Source organism: Panthera onca, chromosome D1, assembly GCF_046562875.1.
Source record: "Panthera onca isolate mPanOnc1 chromosome D1, mPanOnc1 haplotype 2, whole genome shotgun sequence".
In the NCBI taxonomy this organism is placed as follows: domain Eukaryota; kingdom Metazoa; phylum Chordata; class Mammalia; order Carnivora; family Felidae; genus Panthera; species Panthera onca.
This window is the reverse complement of record NC_138348.1, coordinates 11,283,413-11,301,343: the sequence shown is the minus strand read 5'-3', so window position 1 is coordinate 11,301,343 and position 17,931 is coordinate 11,283,413. Positions and strand designations below refer to the sequence as shown.

General features: G+C 48.0%; 1 protein-coding gene across 1 annotated transcript in view; it reads right to left on the bottom strand.

Annotated features, from left to right (window-relative positions):
- Positions 1-15,642, bottom strand: part of OSBP (oxysterol binding protein) — a 36,105-nt gene extending 20,463 nt beyond the window's left edge. The window contains exons 1-7 of the mRNA XM_060606753.3: positions 14,986-15,642; positions 10,123-10,331; positions 7,171-7,421; positions 1,934-2,132; positions 1,576-1,678; positions 1,193-1,247; positions 883-1,014 (exon numbers count right to left, since the gene is read on the bottom strand). Coding sequence (XP_060462736.1) covers positions 883-1,014; positions 1,193-1,247; positions 1,576-1,678; positions 1,934-2,132; positions 7,171-7,421; positions 10,123-10,331; positions 14,986-15,350 — 1,314 coding nt within the window. The 5' untranslated portion in view covers positions 15,351-15,642. The remainder of the gene's footprint in view (positions 1-882; positions 1,015-1,192; positions 1,248-1,575; positions 1,679-1,933; positions 2,133-7,170; positions 7,422-10,122; positions 10,332-14,985) is intronic.
- Between the last annotated feature and the right edge of the window lie 2,289 nt (positions 15,643-17,931).

The window sequence follows — 17,931 nt, the reverse complement described above, 5'->3', positions numbered from 1 at the left end:
CTGGGTGGCTTAGTTGGTTGGGCGTCCGACTTGGGCCCAGATCATGATCTCACGGTTTGTGGGTTTGAGCCCCGTGTCGGGCTCTGTGCTGACAGCTTGGAGCCTGGAGTCGGCTTTGGATTCTGTGTCTCCCTCTCTCTCTGCCCCTTCCTTACTCATGCTCTGTCTCTCAAAACTAAATAAACATTAAACAAAAATTTTTTTAAAGAAAAGCCATTTTCATAACGGTGTGGACAGACTGGGGGAGGGCAGGACAGGAGGCAGGGAGGTTAGCCCAAACACTGACTTCACCACGGAGATGGTCCTCATCTTCCCAGATGGAACGATGCTTCTGTGCTCCCCAAGCCTATGTATGGACAGTGCTTCCCGTAACACTACCACGGAGAGTAAAACTGTCTACCTGTTTTCACGTCCATCTCTTTTAAACTATGTGCTTTTTGAAAAACAGAAACTATGCCGTATTTATCTGTGCATGCCCCCAGGCACACCTAGCTTAGGAATCGGCTCGTAAACGTTATAAACCAATGCATCTGATTCTAAATGCTCTGGAAACACACCAGATCCATAGACTACACTAAGGCAGCTAATTTGAAGGGGCAGTTTATGACTATAAGGGTAACAAAGACCATGTCACAAGCTGCCTCTCAAGTGGGTGGCGCAGTCGGTTAAGCGTCCGACTTCAGCCAGGTCACGATCTCGCGGTCTGTGAGTTTGAGCCCCGCGTCAGGCTCTGGGCTGATGGCTCGGAGCCTGGAGCCTGTTTCCGATTCTGTGTCTCCCTCTCTCTCTGCCCCTCCCCCGTTCATGCTCTGTCTCTCTCTGTCCCAAAAATAAATAAAAAACGTTGAAAAAAAAAAAAATGTTTAAAAAAAAGAACCTCACCGGCATGGGGATCTTTGAGAGTTCTTTCCCAATGCAGTTCTTCATGATGCTCCATAAATTGAGGCTATAGTTTGGCTTGTATGGTATCCTAGTTCTCTTTTCCTTCTTGGTCTCTTCCAGCTGATGCTTGTACTGAGGGCAAAAACAAAGCCATTCAATTACCCGCAAAGAACAGAAAACCCGATATTTATAAGCTCCCCTTCCCCCATACTAAAGAATCAGCATTTTCTGTTTTTCTTAGCCCTTTACACGCCAATCCTTGGGAATCACACCCAAGTCCCTCACCCGATGGCTCCCAGGTGAGAGTTACCTGCTCATCCAGGCTGATGTCACTGCTGGCTCCACTGATGTTGCTGCCAGTACGTCTACACAGGCGGGAGACACATGAGAGTCAGCACAGATCACAACTAGACTCTGCTCCTCGCCACGTCTTTACAGAGCGGAATGTTAAGCACACTGCGCCAACTCGGTAACGTAACGGGTGACCGAGCGACAGCACTCAGATTCAAAGTGCGTGAATTTAAACATCTCTGGAGAACTTGCTCATGTAAAAAAGTTGACGGTGTTCCACTCGCTTAAGGAAAAGAGTCCGGATCTTAGTTAACCCTGACAACTACGATACTCCCACCTAAATATCTCTCAACATCGAAGGTCAGATGTGCTCATTTTTCGGGGGAGGCAAGGACAACTTACTTGTGGCCCAAATTTTCAGGCATGGTGATGATCTCAGGAGCATCAAAAAACTCATTCTCATCATCCTCATCGCTCATGTCTCCTTTGCCAGAGCAGCACTGATCTGCAGGGAGAAGCAGCCCTGTCGCTCACCGTGGCTCGGCTTTACCCAAACCAGGCATGGCAGGATCTTTACTGCGCGAACCACAAACATGGCCACGCATGATAGAAAGCAGTGGAAAAGCCAGGAGAAGTAAACGGCTCCAGTTCCCTGTCACAGGAGTCACTGGTTCTGGAGAGTCTGCAGCTGTTCTATCAAGGGCAGAAGACGGCCGTGGCTCACGTGTGAACAGGCAACCCCGAGGACCAAGCGTCTTACCTTTTCCGGAACCAGTGCTGCCGGGAGTGTTGGCAGGCAGCACAGTGGCGCCCCGGAAGGCCCTCTCCAGGTGATTATGTTGCTTCGCCAGCTGCTCCAGGGTCTCTTCCAGGCGGATACGCTGGTCTCTTTCATACTGGAGGGACTTCTGCCATTTTTTACTGTGGGTCTGGGCTAACATGAGGAAGTCTCTGCAGGCCTGTATGGGGAAAGAGTGGAGAGGGGTCAGCTCAACTCAGCCAGTCAGAGATTCCCCCCGCAGGCCTCTGCAAGCCCATTAAGTCACTTTATCCTAGGAACTTTACCATATTACGGGCAAAGAATCCCTGTTATTCCACGGCCAGGGCCGTGAAGCAAACAAGGTCAGCCCCAGGAGAAAATCTCAACATGGTCGTCACGGTTCTTTTATATATTCCTGGTCATGAGGCCTACACAAATGCCAAGTGAGCAGTAAACCTAGACGAAGTATTTGTGGCAACATCACAAAGGGCAGCTACGTGAACTGAACCAAAAGAAGAAATCTATTGACTAAAAGAAAAATGAGGACAAGCAGAGGAAAACTGCTTTCAATACATTCGGGACCAAGCTCAGGTCACCTCAAGCTGAGGAATTCGGATGCTGAGAATAGGGAATCTGCCCTGAATTAGATCAAATATGGGGCAATGTGACTGATTTTTATTTTGGTCGCTAAGAGAAACAACTAACCTTAACAACTAGAAGCTACCTGAGGCATCCAAGAAGGGATCTAGAGACAAAACACAGATCTGATCATATTAGGCCCTTCATGGGCTCCCCACTGGGAACCTAACTATTGGCTTGAAAGCAAATGACCCTTCAGGTGTGGCCACCACCTGCCCTGTATCCTCTTCCCCAGGCAGCTCCCAAGGGTGGAGCCACACTGAACTGCTCACCATTTCTTGGACACTTGTTTCTTTCAGGCCTGCCCACCACACGCACATGCTGTTTGCTTTGCCAGGAATGCCCTTTCCTGCCCGCTCCCTCTGTTTGGCCAAGGTTTGTTCATTCTCTGAGGTCTATGGCAAATGTTACTTCTTCTGGGACGATCTCCTAAGCGGCCAATCTCTCCTCTGCGTTTCATAGCACTTTGCACATCTGTTTTATGCCATCCACAGCGGTATCGTGACTGATGTTCTGTCCTCCAGATGGATTATGAGCAACTTGAAGACACCGTTTATACCTTAATTATATATAGATCTCCAGCTCCTAACTTAGTTGGCTTTGCATACAGTAGGAGGCTGATAAAGTTTGCTTCATGAATAATGAAGGAAGGAAGCAACGTAAGCTTAAAAGTCTATGCCCTGCTATGGAGAAACTAAAAGGTAAACAGAATATCTACTTTCATGGTTTCAACCTCTGCTTATAGGCTAATGACTATTCCAGCTCTGTGTTCATGGAGACAGAATATCCAATTGCCCATCCAATGGCTCAAAGTAATCTCAAAATCACTGGGGCCCAGCGTGAACTCACCACATTCCCTCTCTGACTTTGCCTCTCCCGTTGGTGTTTGTTCTCCGTGCCAAGAACAGTACTCCCTGCCCAAACCAGGAAACCAGGAGGCATCCTTGATCCTTAATTTTTCTTCCCTTCCCATTTCCGATTATCAAGTGCTATTGATTCTTCTTTACTATTTCTGGGAGCTGTGGACATTTCTTTCCATCCTCCACCCTCAGAGGCAGGACAGAGTACCTACTGTAGAGGTCCACCGTCGGGGTTCAAATCACAGCTCCATCCTACTAACTAGCTATGGAATTTGGGGCAAGTTATTTAACCTTTTTGTGCCTCATCTGTAAACAGAGGATAACCACAGCAACTGTCTCAAAGAGTGGTTGTCTCACGTGTAAAGCACTCAGAAATCTTGGGATCACAGTAAGCATTCAATAAGGTGTTAGCTATCATAGTTAAGCCTCCATCAAAATCGGTCTTATCCGCTTCTAATCCACTCTACCAAGCCCATTGAGTAGGATCTGCACCCCTCCCCTCCCCCACACTTAATCCCTGGCCAGCCTTATCTCTAGCTACTTCCTTGTTCTAATAGTCAATTAGTAGTTCCCAGACTTTGGGAGAGAGGGAGGGATCCACACAGCCAGAGCTGTGCCTAGATCTATTCTTCTTCCTCACTTCCCTTCATACTGATCATAACTAAAATTTAGTGAGACAATTATACATCAGGCACTTTGCTGAACGTTTTCTGTCAATTAGCTACTAAACGCCTTTCAACAACCCTCTGAGTGGCTACTCGCATCGTCACCGTTTTATAGAACAGGACAGGAGTTCACAGAGGAAGCAGGTTATGGAGGTGGTTAACCATGGCAGTTGGGACTTCAGGGCCCCAAGCTCTTAATTGTCTTTTTTCACAGGAAGATTCTCTGTGGTCTTTGAGAATTTAGTTGAGTTACCTTCTCTAATCTTCCCACTCTAAGCTAAACACCTTGAATGTACTACACCATAGCAGCCTGTGTTCCTTTCCATCACGGCACTTAGCACCACTCTATGAAGATCTGGTTACTTCTCTGTCCCCTCACTAGAGAATAATCTCCCGGAGAGCGGGCACCACATCCACAACTGTTTTATATTCCCTAGCACAGGGCCTAGAGCACAGAGGGTGCTCAGTAGATGCTTGCCGAATAAACAAATAGATACGCTAACAGTGTCAAACTTAGTTCCTTGGTCAGATTCACTTTGGTAATAAGAAAAACTATGTCCTAAGCAAACAAGAAATTGAGTGCAATGTACTTTTCCTTTGATAAAACTTGGCCTATTTTCAGATGTGAAGTTAGCATGTTAATTTTAAGGCCTTGCCATCATCACCTAAAAAATACAAAGGAAGCAACACAATGATAAAAAAAAAAAAAAAAATGCACTGCAAGCAACAACCAGCTGTGAAGGGGGCACAGGAGGTACTGGGGAGAACAGAATGACAAAACAAAACCTCCCTCTCGCTTTCAAGGGATCATTCCCTTCAACACAAACTCTGAACATTTACAACCTGGGAAGAAGAATTGCCCCAAGGAACAAAGATAAGCATTTCTGCAAAAAAAAAAAAAAAAAAAAAAAAAAAAATCCAAACTAAGTTTCAGTTTTATGGGAAATCTTTTAATCAAGAGGTGTTTGATTTAGCAAAATTTTCACATCAGAGAAGAAGAAAACTTGGAGCAGGGTGTTCACATGACATGCATAAAAGGCAACACTCACTGTCAGGAGACTGTTGTGTCCTGAGCTATTCTATTTAAAAAATATATCTAGGGGCATCTGGGTGGCTCAGTCGGTTGTGTCCGACTTGGGCTCAGGTCATGATCTCACGATTCGTGGGACAGAGCCCTGAATGGGGCTTTGCGATGATAGCTTGGAGCCTGCAGCCTGCTTCAGATTCTGCGTCTCCCTCTCTCTCTCCCTTCCCCTCCCCCGCTTGTACTCTCTTTCTCTCAAAAATAAACACTTAAATAAATTAATTAAAAGTGTATTTATTGGGGAGCTCAGTCAGTTGAATGTCCGACTCTTGACTATAGCTTCAGGTCATGATTTCACAGTTCATGAGTTCAAGCCCCAGACTGTCAGCTCAGAGCCTGCTTGGGATTCTCTCTTTGCTCTCTCTCTGGTCTCTCTCTCAAAATAAACAAATAAATAAACAAACAAAAGTTAATTGACCTGAATGATTTGAGATTTTCCTGATCATAAAAGGACCTGAAAAACAGGCATACAGTCACTAAGAAGTGGGACAGTTTGGAAAAGAGCACACGACTAGACATTAGAAACACAAGCATCCATGCTGATTGGTAGAATGGTCCTGGGAGACAGGTGATCTTCCTGAAGTCCTTAAGTGGACAAAAATAATTAGTCTCTTCTACCCGGTGTGAATCAGAGCACTGAAGAAAATGCTCAACACTTCAGAAAATGATAGGTTAGAACAACTTTCTATTAAGTAACAAAGGGGTTTTAAGTGAGAAAAACTAAATTTTCCCTTGGTCACAGGAGAAGACCTTTGATCTCTAGAAGCCATGTGAACTAAACTAGTTCTAAGCAGACGTCTTAGTATCACTCTCTGAACAAGCGAAAACCTGGCCCTAGTGAAGTAATTTCATCCCATTTAATTAGAGGAAAAGCCAGCATAAGCCCTTTCTCAGAATACTCTTTTCACTTGCCTTAGGACACATACTCTGGTGTTCTCATGTGCAAGCTAACTGAAACAACCAGCCAGGTGAGAATCGGTCACCAGCAGAGAAACAGCACTGTTCAAACCGTGTATTCACTTCAGAACTATCACCTCCTATCTGAAATACATCACTAATGCCCACAAACCAACAGCCACCCGAGGCTGGAGTCGTAAGGAGGCAGAAGGATTGGTCCCTTCTTTTTGAAAGCAAAGTACCCAAACTGGAGTATTTTGTTCTATCACCTGGAGTTACCCCTGAAATCAAGGACTAAAGATGGGACTAACTCGTATTATAAAGCTCTCTCTCCCTAGCACATAGCCAGCCCCCACTTACCACACTGTAGGCCAGAATGCACTAGCAAAGTACGGTAAGACCTGAAACTCAAACACAACTGTAAAAAGGACCCACGGAGACCTCTCAGATCCAACAGATAAAGCTAGATTAAAAAAAAATAGACAAAACCACAACCGGAGAGGTTAAGGGACTCAACTAACATCACCGGCAGATATCCTGCCAGCTGCAGAAGCAAGGCTGGACCTCTGGACTCCTAGTTAATTCCCACGCTGGGACGGTGGGCTGACCCATGGCTGGAGCAGAGCATGAAAGTCATTCCATCTGTGCGGCCTGTTCTATTTCATGCAACAAACAATGTAACTTAAGTCCCCTGAGCAGTGAAGCAGGACCTAATGTTCTGTGCTTTATCAATTACAATTTTCCGGCACTTGGAGAGAATGACTTTTCCAGAGCGGGAGAATCAAAAAGCAACACAGGGGGCGCCTGGGTGGCTTGGTTAGTTGTGTGCCCCACTCTTGGTCTCTCGGGTCAGGTCATGATCTCACGGTTCAGGAGTTCGAGCCCCACACCCGGCTCGACGCTGGCAGTGCGGAGCCTGCTTGAGACAGAAATTCTGTCTCCCTCTCCCCACTTCTCCTTTCCCCACCCCCGCTAACGCGCACTCACTCGCTCTCTCTCTCTCCTTCTCAAAATAAATAAATAACCTTAAAAAAATGATTTAAAAACATTAAAAAAAAAAAAAAAAGCTACACAGGTGCCAGCTGCACTTACGTTGATCATGGCGTTGGACGTTATCCTGAAGAGTGTGGCCCGTTCATTGACCTGCTTGATCTTCTCGTTGCTCTCGGCGGGGAGCCGCAGGGACTCCAGCTCGCTGAGGGAGCGCTGCAGCGCAGTGCCGTGCTTGGCGATCAGGTCGTTGCACGTGCTCAGGTCCTCCACCTTGCTGGACAGCGTCCGGAGGGTGTTCTGCAGCTCGGTCTTGTCGGTTTGTGACACAGACTCTTCATCTCCCGACTCATCTGCAGGGGGGCCCGAGGGCGAGTTAGAGGACTCCAGTTACAGGACGCTAGGGCTGAGGGTCGGAACCCTACCAACTGTCTACAACTAAACCGGCTCTCACGCCGGGCGATCTGACCCACCAGGTGTTCGCCCTTACCAGATGATTCGACTACAGTGCGGTTCACAGCCCCCCACCGATCTGACTGCGGTGTGGTGCCACGGACACCTGGGGTGGTTCTTCCTTTCACCCCCCTGCCCTGGGCCACACAACAAGCATTTATTTTGCTTTTCTTTTTTCTTCCAGTTTTATTGAGTTATAATTGACATGGCACTATGTAGGCATACTGATGCAACTTACATATATTTCCAAATGATTACCACAATAAATTTAGTTAGTATCCATCATCTCATACAGATACAAAAAAAAAAAAAAAGGAAAAAATGTTTATTTGCCTTGTGATGAGAACTTTTAGGATCTACTCTCTTAGCAATTATCAAATATACTATAGTGTTAATTATAGTCATCATGCGGTATGTTACTTCCTCAGTATTTAATTATTTTATAACTTAAAGTCTATACCTTCTGACCCCTACATTCAATCCCTCCACCCCTGGGATTCTTCTAAAAGGTGCCAAGGAAGCTCTGGCCTCACCCCCAGAAATTGATTAGACTGGTCTGAGGCAAGGCCCAGGACCTGCATTTTGAGTAAGTTGCCCAGGCCATTCCAGTGCACGCCGAACTTTGAGAACCAATGACCCGGAGGACAGGAGGGAGAAATTAAATGGCCCCTGGCCTTGGGAATGAATTGTTGAGCTTTGAACTCAAGCTTGAGGGTTCCAACCCAGTCTAAGCGACCATCTGTTGGGTGATGGGAGAACCCTGTATGAAATGGGTTGAGAGTTGCAGTCTGGCTCTTGGTAAACAATGTCCACATCACCAAAAGACCCATTGATTTATCTTCTCCAAAGGAGAGCTTGGGAACTTTGCGATGAACTCATTGGACACGAAAGCCATCATAGCACTGAAAGCGACGCAAGGTCTTGTGTTAAATGACCCTCCAACAAAACATCAAACAGAGAGCTATGTCGTACCCTTCGCTGGCAGTTTTATAGCTAACACTCTGCAACAGCAAAATGCTTTTCCAGCAGTGTCACTTTCTTTGGGGGAGCTAACATCAGCACTAACATCAAAACAAAAGAAATAAGGAAAGCCTGCCCTGTCTGCTAGACCGAGAGGCAGGACCAAAGTCAAAATATAACCCGTTACAAGAAAACTCACAAGCAGAGAATTTTCCTTTCACTGGCCAACAGATATAAAATCCAGTGTGGGAGGTGACAGGGGATAAGAAAAACAGGAGATGAACAACAGCCAGCAGGTGACCATCTTGGTCAAGGTCTGAGTGAATAAGTTCAGTGTGATTAAACTATCAACAGCTGGGACAGGGGAAATACTAGCATTTTCCTTGAAGAAAAAACATGTCGAGACTGCTCTTTTTAGTGAAACTAAGGTAGCAAAATGAAGATTTTTCACAGAAAGTATCCCATGTAGGGGCACCTGGCTGGCTCAGTCGGTGGAGCGTCCAACTCTTGATTTCGGCTCAGGTCATGATCTCACAGTTCGTGAGATCGAGCCCCACGTCCTGGCAGTGCAGAGCCTGCTGGGGATTCTTTCTCTCAATCCCTTTCTCTCTCTGCCATTTGCACAGAGATCTCTCCCTCTCTCAAAGTAAATAAACATTAAAAAAAAAAAAAGTATCACATGTAATGATTTTGGTAATCTATAAAGATGGTTTGTTTCAACTCAATTAAGAAATAAATGAGAGAGGTGCCTGGGTGGCTCAGTCGGTTGGGCATCCAACTTTGGCTCGGGTCATGATCTCACAGTCTGTAAGTTTCAAACCCACATCAGGCTGTGTGCTGACAGCTCAGAGCTTGGAGCCTGCTTCAGATTTTGTGTCTCCCTCTCTCTCTGCCCCTTCCTCACTCATGATCTATGTGTGTGTCTCTCTCTCAAAAAAGGAAGAAACATTAAAAAAAATTTTTTTTAAACAAAAAATAAGAAAGGGGCCCCTGGCTGGCTTAGTCGGTAGAGCATGTGACTCTTGATCTCAGGGTTGTGAGTTCAAGCCCCACACTGGGCATGGAGCCTACTTAAAAAAAAAAAAAAAAAAAAAAAAAAAAAAAATTGTAAAAAATAAGTAAGAAACTGTCAGGGGAGAAAGAAAAAAGTAATGATAGAACCAAATTGTGAGTTGTAATCATCTTCACACTGCCCTAGCCATAAAATAATTATTTCTCAAAATGTTAAGGTGGTCAAATGGCATTAAAAGCCAAAAGACACCTGTCACGCCTCCAGGCTAGTTTCTCAACCTCGGCACTACTGGCATCCGGGCCCCGATCCATCTCTGTTGTGAGCGCTGTCCTGTGCACTGCAGGAGGCTTAGCGGCATCCCTGGCCTCTACTCACTGGATGCCCGCAGTACCACCAGGCCTCAGCTGTGACAACAAAAATGTCTCCAGACACTGCCTAGTGTCCCCTGCAGGGCAGCACTGCCCCCCCGTTGCAAGCCACCGCTGCAGGGAGAGACACCGCGTGACGAGGAGAAGCCGGACACACTAGGGGACGGTTGATAACTGAACGACAGCGAGGGAGAAGGTAAGATTCGTGCCTAGCAGGGGCAAACAGGACGCGTCCCCGACGCGGCGTGCCTCGCTCCCTACCCGATTCCGCCAGCATCTTCACGGCCTTCGCCTTGGCCAGCTCCAGGGCTGTCACCCAGCGCTGTCGCTCCACTTCTGAGCTCGCCTTCAGGTGGTAGGTCTGAGCACCCCCGTTGGAAATGATGAAGTTACAGGAGTCCTCCACGGTGATGTTGGCCGTGGCGAGGTTGATGGTACCACGGCAGGTGTGTCTCATTTCGGCCTTTGACCTACAATAATGAGATGAAGACAAGCTAAGGAGAAAGCTGACGGATGGAGTATCCTTCACCACGTTCCTTGTCTTCTCATAACCCTTTTCAAAAATACGGTAGTCCTAGGCAACAGCAAGTTCTACTCCTTCCCTCAGATGGCTCCCTCAAATTCCAGAAACCGTCAGTAGGGCTCTCCTTTCACGGCCAGTAAGTGTTGTTTCGGAGTTCTGAGCTCTCTCCCTTAGCCTTTTGGAAATAGCCTTCGCGGGAGCATTCACGACATACAACGGTAATCCGGCAATGCTAAGTGTGTAAGGCAGTGAGTTTTGACAAATGTATACAATTGTGTAGCCGCCTCCACAAATTGTAGAACACGTCCATCACCCCGACAAGTTCCCTTGTGCCCTTCTGTAGGCAGGAATTCCTTTTTATTTAGCGGGGTATAGTTATAATAGTGGTTTATAAACTCATGCAACAAAATTTCTTATAACAATCTCATCGCCTTAAAGAATAGCTCCATTTTACATATACTGCACCCCCCCCCCAACTGTAACTCAGCCCTAATGAGAACTGTCACACTACGCTTAGAATTATATTGCGTAAGTGTAAGGAATGCTGAGATGCTTAGGGTATTAAATATCGACCACAGCTCAAATGACAGGAAAGAGAAATGACTAGCTTTCTGTGGGGGTAAAGAATAATCCTAAAAGAATCACCAGGTAGTATACTCTCTCCGGAATATATTCTCGCCAAAGGTCCGCTGGCCTCGCTTGGCGGGAACTCCTAAGCCATCCTATTAATAGCTAAGAAAGATTCAGCAAATCTGTTCTCGGAGGACTGGGTGTAAAAATTTTCCCCATCTCTGACTGACGGCTCTATTAATAGACTAACTTTTGAACTTTACATCACTGCTTGGTGACAACAGGCTACGAGCTACTTCATGTAAAATACCAAGCTACTAGCACGACTCAGTATACCTTGCAAACTGAGTGAATTTCCCCTCCACCCACCCGGCTGCTTCTGCCCAGAGACCTGCATGGTGAGACCACAGTTTTCCCTGACCAACTTGGAACATAAAGAGGTCAAAGTCCTTGGCCAACTGCCACAGGGCAGAGCGGAGCCATTTCCTTTGCACTGGAGCCAAGCGGCCCAACACACCTGGCACGTCCAGAGCTCCTGCGTGCCAGAAATGACACACACCCCATCTCCAGAAACGAAGACTTGGTATGTTTGAGAAAGTCTGCTTACTGTGCTTAGGAAGACAGATTTGCTATTGTTCAGTGTGTCACATGAAACTGGTTTTTCTTCCTCAAAGGCACAAATGAGCAGTAGGGGATGGCCAGGGGGGTCTCACTGGACTGGGCCATTTTTCACCCCCTGCACCTGCCACAATGTAATGTGAATCCCTGTTTTTTCTATCCTTACCTCCCCTCCCCTCCCCCGCCCCCAGGCTTCAGTTACATTATGAATAATGCAGGCTGAATTTCAGACCCGCAGCTGACAGGCCAGCTCACCCTGGCTTTCTACTCCAAAGGTGCTGCTCGGACCCTGTACTGCGTTCCTCACAACGTGCTGGTACTTTTCACAAGCCACTTCCTAGGAATCTCTTCTGCCTGGGTCATCTTCATAAACTAAAGAAGTTTCTCAAATCACCTAAAGTCTGTAGCAGTTGCAGAAATACCAAGGAACTCTAGGAGTAAGGCAGGCTTGACTCAGGAGCTTTTGGGTTCAGGCCGATACACCTCTGTTTATAAATGATTAGTGCAGAGGCTGGAAAGACATAGTTTTGAGAGTGCAAGATAAGTTCTTCAGGCGCCACAGTATTAATTAGGTTGTGCCTTCTGACCAGAAAGTTCCCTTTAAGGCCAGCAGAAATAGTAACTCAATCTCTGGAAGCTAGTCAGGAAGACTAATGCTATGGCCCTGTCACCATGTGTCTGGGAAAGCCGGGATTCTACATACGGCTTTAAGTAATGGGACATCCATGTATCTGTGTATGTAAGGATGGGTAAAAAGAGGGAAGTGGCCCGTCAAAGCCTATGAGGACAGTTCATCACAGGATGGGTCTAGGAAGTATATGGTCTCAGTTAAAAAGAAAGCAGTATTTTGAAAAAGGCATATAGAGGAGACGACTGGTTTTGGAGGCATGAAAAGCAGGAGAAATGACAATTTAGTGAAATAACTGTAGGGAGACGGGGACACAGAGAACCCTGTCAAGAAGAATAAACTACCAGTATAGTTGGGAGGAAGAACTTCACTGTGATTTTGAAGGTAGTGCATAGATTTGATAACCCTGGTTCCTGTTGCTTGGTTGGTTTGTGGGTGGAACCATCTTAGTTGGCAAAGACAGGCCTATGGCATATTTCCCAATATGTGGCTCAGTATGCTTTGGAAGCAGTTTGATCTGTAGTCAGACAGGTGCCCCTAACTCTTGTAAGACAGAAATTAAAGGTGGTTACAAGTACTTGAAGAGATAGCAAAAGAGAAGTTATTAATGTCCAACCAAGATCAGTATTAAGACTGGTACTGATCAAAGATTCAAATGGCCTGGAAAGATAATCTGATAAGAATTTGGAGAAAAAAAGACCACACAGTAAAGTCCTCAGCTGATACACAACTTACGAAAATGAGCAGTGTTAATAGTGACTTACAAGCCAAGTTAGGATACAAATCAACCGAACTTTAAGATGATGGTCAGTATAACAGGAAAACAGGAACTTGAATAGGAGAAAAACTTTGGAACACACATTAAAACTTTAGATGTGTGATCAAACCTTAAATTGATCATCCTGGATGAGAACTGAGAGAGGGTTAAAATTAAAATCAATTCTGAATATAATAATGCAAATGACCCACACAACTGTTCACAATGTGGCAGGAACAGTGAGGATGTGCTAAGGCATTTTTCACCCTCAACAACCTCCAACTCCCACCTTCAATTTCCCCTCAAAATCCTCTAAGTGCTGATACGGTGGGGTTGAGGAAGAGATTCATTCACCCTACCTCTCCTGGTAGCAGAGTGACTACGTGCAGAGGAAAAGAAATACAGTGAGCTGCTCTTAACAGCATTTTGGGTCTCAAATAGGACTTTTTTACAAAAAAGATTTCAATTAGAAGTGCCATTATATTAAGCAAAGTCTCTCTTAAAGGAAACTTTAAAAAAAAACAATTTTTTTTTTTAATGTTTATTTTTGAGAGAAAGAGACAGAGCATGAACAGGGGAGGGGCAGAGAGAGAAGGAGACACAGAATCCGAAGCTGGCTCCAGACCCCGAGCTGTCAGCACGGAGCCCGACGCGGGGCTCGAACTCACAAACTGCGAGATCATGACCTGATCATGAGCCAAAGTCAGGTCAGACGCCCAACCAACTGAACCACCCAGGCGCCCCTCCCTTAAAGGAAACTTTTATACATTTTGTATAAAGTACTGTGATCTAGAAACTATATACATTTCGTATATAGTAACAGTGGAAACTTTTGTACATTTTGTATAAAGTACTGTGATCTAGAAACTATACACATTTTGTATATAGCAACAGAAATCTAGAAACTTACTTGCTATAGGCAAGCAATTATCTGTTGTTTGATTGATTCAAGTAACACTAACTTGGGTTTTAGGTTATGATGGTGTGAAGACAACCGGTTTCAAATCCTGACTCCTCAAGACTTTGGAATAGTTGCCCAGACTAAGTCTCAGTTTCCTCATCAGTAAGATGGGAATATCTCCTGATCCCCAGGGTTATTGTTGGGAGTCAGTGAAACTATCCAAACTGTCCAGTACTCAGGAAATGTTTATGTCCTGTCTCCACATCCAGCATCTTAACCCCTGTATCTGGCGTAACCGGAGTAGCCAAAAGCATGCTACAGTTATGGCAAGCTTGTGAGCTGCCACGAATATATATTAAACATTCCAAAACAAACACTGTTGAACAGAAGTAATCGCACCAAAGACATGGATTCTTCTTTTAATAAAACTTAAAGCGAACCAACCAAAGAGACCCCGGAAATACGGGAGAGACCACTGAAATCATTCCCATGGTGGGAGGTGGGGTCAGCGTAAATAAAAGCAGCACTGGAGTGCATGCACATCTCCGTTATGGGCTGTTCAGAAGGCGAAAGCATATGCCAAGTCTGGGAGACATAAAGACAGGGGAGAGATACGGAGGCCACCCTGTGCCTGGTGTCCTTGTGCCTGAACGTGGAGAGAGCAACGGCGGGTACATCAAAGGCTGCTAATAACCTTGAATTCTGGAGACAGCTAAGACAGCACAGACAGCTAAGATTTGGGACTTTCACAGCAAGTTCCTTGCGAACCATGCCGGGGCTTTGCTCTCCTACATATGCCCCTTAGCACCTACGACAGCGCCTTCCTCGCAGAATTCATCATTGCACCGCCGTGCTGGTGCAAACACAATGGAAGAGTAGATGCTCTCCGAACAACTGGAAAGGCCAGGGACGGAGGGGAAGGTAGTGCACCAAGAGCGGGTAACCCAGGTGGAGAGGGAAGCCCCGGGGCGTTCACTTTCGTGCAGGTGGGCTCGCGTCGCGGGCTGTCAGTGCGCGCAGGTGACGAAAAGGGGCCTGGGGCGACCTTGGCTGCGGGGCCGGCTCCAGAGGGTGACGGCGCGGGGACTGTGGGCTGCGGTGGGGGACGGCGCCCCGGAAGCAGTTACCTGTAGTAGCTCAGGAGCCCGTTGCTCAGCACGAACCACCGCCGCTGGTAGCCTTTGATATAATTGGTCCATTTGAAGAGCCAGCCCTCTCGAGCCGAGCCCGAACCCCCGGCGCCCGAGCCACCGGAGCCCCCCGCCGGCGGCGCAGGGGCCGGGCCCGCAGCCGCCACTCCCCCGGCGCCGGAGCCCGGGCCGCCCGCCGCCGCCGCGGCCACCGTGCCCAGCGCGGCCCCGGAGCCCGGCCCCGAGTCTCCGCGGCCGCCGCCGCCGCCTCCCACCACGGGGGGACCGGTGCCGCCGCCGCCCGGAGCTGCAATGGCCGCCGGGCCCGGCCCCACCACCCCTCTCAGCTCCGTCGCCGCCATGAGCCGCCGCCGCCCCGAGATACAGGACCGGAACCGCCTACGAGAGCCGCCGTCGCCGCCCGGAGCGCCCCACACGGCTAGCGCATCAGCCGCGGCCGCGCAGCGTCCCCGCCCCGCCAGGCCCGCCGCGGGAGGAGGGCTCGGCCGCCGGGAAGGAGGCAGTCGATTGGTGCCGCCGAGCGTCACTTGCGGAGGACCCCTAGGACATTGGCATTTCTCTCGGGCCTGTCATCCCACACCGCCCAGTGAGAGCCCGGGGTGGGACGCGTCCTCCAGGCACGCCGATGATTGGCTCGAATGAAGGCCAATCAGACTCATGTTCAAGCTCATTGGTGCTTTCCCGAAGTCTCCGGCGCTCGGGGAGGACCCGAGAATGCAGAGTGCCCGGCCAATTCGACCACCGATTGGCCGGGGTTTCCGCCACTCATTTCAGTATATGTCCCCGTCACTGCCACGTCACCCCCTCCCATCACTCTTCTCTTCGTCCCCGTTCCATCCTTACGGATTGGTGGTTGGTATCAGCTGCTCAGCCTTTTCTACCATTTGCTGAACAAGCTGAGGAAAAGGGGAAGGAGTCTCGGTTTCTCATCCCCACTTTCATTTCTCATTGGTTCGCATGTATGTCACTCACAGGTTGGCGGAGAGACGGGGTGGGGATTGGAGACGATTGGTTCCGGATATTGTCTGTGACTGCTGATGCTTGGCAATGCTGACCAATAACAGAGACGTACTGAGAGAGGGGCTGGCTGGAGGCAACCACTAAAATCCGGGAAAGAGCTTGGAGGCGTGTTCGTCTGCTTCTAGCTTTTCGGAGTGGGCGAAGAGCGAGTTCTCTTCCCCAAACGCGTTTTTTTGTTGTTGTTGTTGTTGTTTTTCCACTTAGGTGCAGTGTTGCATTCCCTCTTCCAGAGTTAAGACCATCGTAGTTTCCCGCTGGGAAGAGTGACTCGCAGCAGTTAGCCACTGCCCGAGAAGCTACCTTGGAGGGCCTCCTGCTAGCAGCTGGATCTGAGCTGGAGACCGGGATTCCTGGGGAGTCCAGTAATAGCTTCCCCAGTTCCTTCCTGGATCCAAGATCCTCCTAAGTCCCTTCCCTGGTTTGTTCATCATCGCACCACACCCCTTATCTCGTGATTCTAGATTGTCCTGTGCTCTGGTTAGAGTAGGAAGCTAGTTAGCTTTTAACAGGATACCTGGAGGCCAGGAAAGGGGAAGTCGTGGACAGCGCAGCTACAAGAAAGTCAGAGGCCCGTCCTGTCAGCAAAGCCACAGGAAGCCGGATCAAACTGGACTGGCCCAAAGTGTCTGACAAAGAAGGCTGGAAACCCCTGACCAAATAAGGAAGGAAAGGCGCGAAACGCTGCTTTCAACACATCCCCGCCTCGGGTAATAAATGTCCCACCCCCTAGTTAACAGCTGTCGATAGAAAGTAGACATCCAAACCCCCAGTGTGCAGTTCTCCCTGGAGCCGGCCCGCTCTCACCTCTCCAGAGCATACGTTCACTTTAATAAACTTTCCTGCTTGCAACTGCTCCTCCACTATGTCTGGTCTGTCCTTGAATTCTTTCTTGCGATGAGACCCAGAGCCTCCAGGGACATCCTTGGAATGCACTGGGTGGAGGCCTCAGGGGACGAACGGGTCTCGCCAGTCCACCTGGCAACATCTTTTTGGGGAACCAGTCAGAAGGAGGTAACCTGCGTGTTGAGGGACCCTCTTCATCAGTGAGTCTCAACTTTCGCCACTCGGGCTGGAGTGTTGCTTAGTCAAGTCACCATTCCTTTGTTCTCTCTCTCTCTCTTTCTGATCTACCTGGGAACCGGATGGTCTGGTAGCATTTATGAGAAACTAATGTTCAGCTCCGAAGAATAAAGGGACACTTGCTCCTTCCAGCCGAAAGGCACTCTTGAGTGACTAAAAGTTGTATGGAAGTGTCCGAGATTATTTCTCAGGACGCGCAGCAATCCCATAGGGCTTTCCATCTCACTGGTAATTAAAACTTTGGCTCCTCTGGGTATGCACACATAGGACTGTTCCTTAGTGCTCCCAGACATGTAAGAGAGTGCTTCATGGCCCCTCGTGGAAGCGACACCAGTGATGCTCTGCACTGGTCCCTAGGTGACTGATATTCCCAGGCTGTCTCTGCGGGAATCTGCTTCTTGGTCAGGGACACTCTGACCCCTCCTTGTGTGGCTTCAGCCGCTTCCTCTTATACCTACATAGGCACTCTCTTTTGGTGGCGGGGCACAGGGACCTGGGAGATACTCTGTCACCCATTGCACAGGTGCTGCGTGATTGCCAACTCAGACTGCAAAGATCACTGTAAAATAAGCTATAAACCCTTTTGCTCCCTGGCAAGGGACCCCACTTATAGAGAGCTCTCCCTGTGGATCTGTGGGTAGGCCTTATCCACCACTTAATTAAATGTGGCTCCACCCAAATAATTCAGGGATGCAAAGAGAACTGGAAAATAGAGGTTAGTTTCCCCAGAGCTAACCACCAAGTAGGAGACTTCAACAGGTCAGGCAAGAAATATTTAGACACTCAAAGGGACCCCTGTCTCTGGTGGCTGTTGTTTGCCAC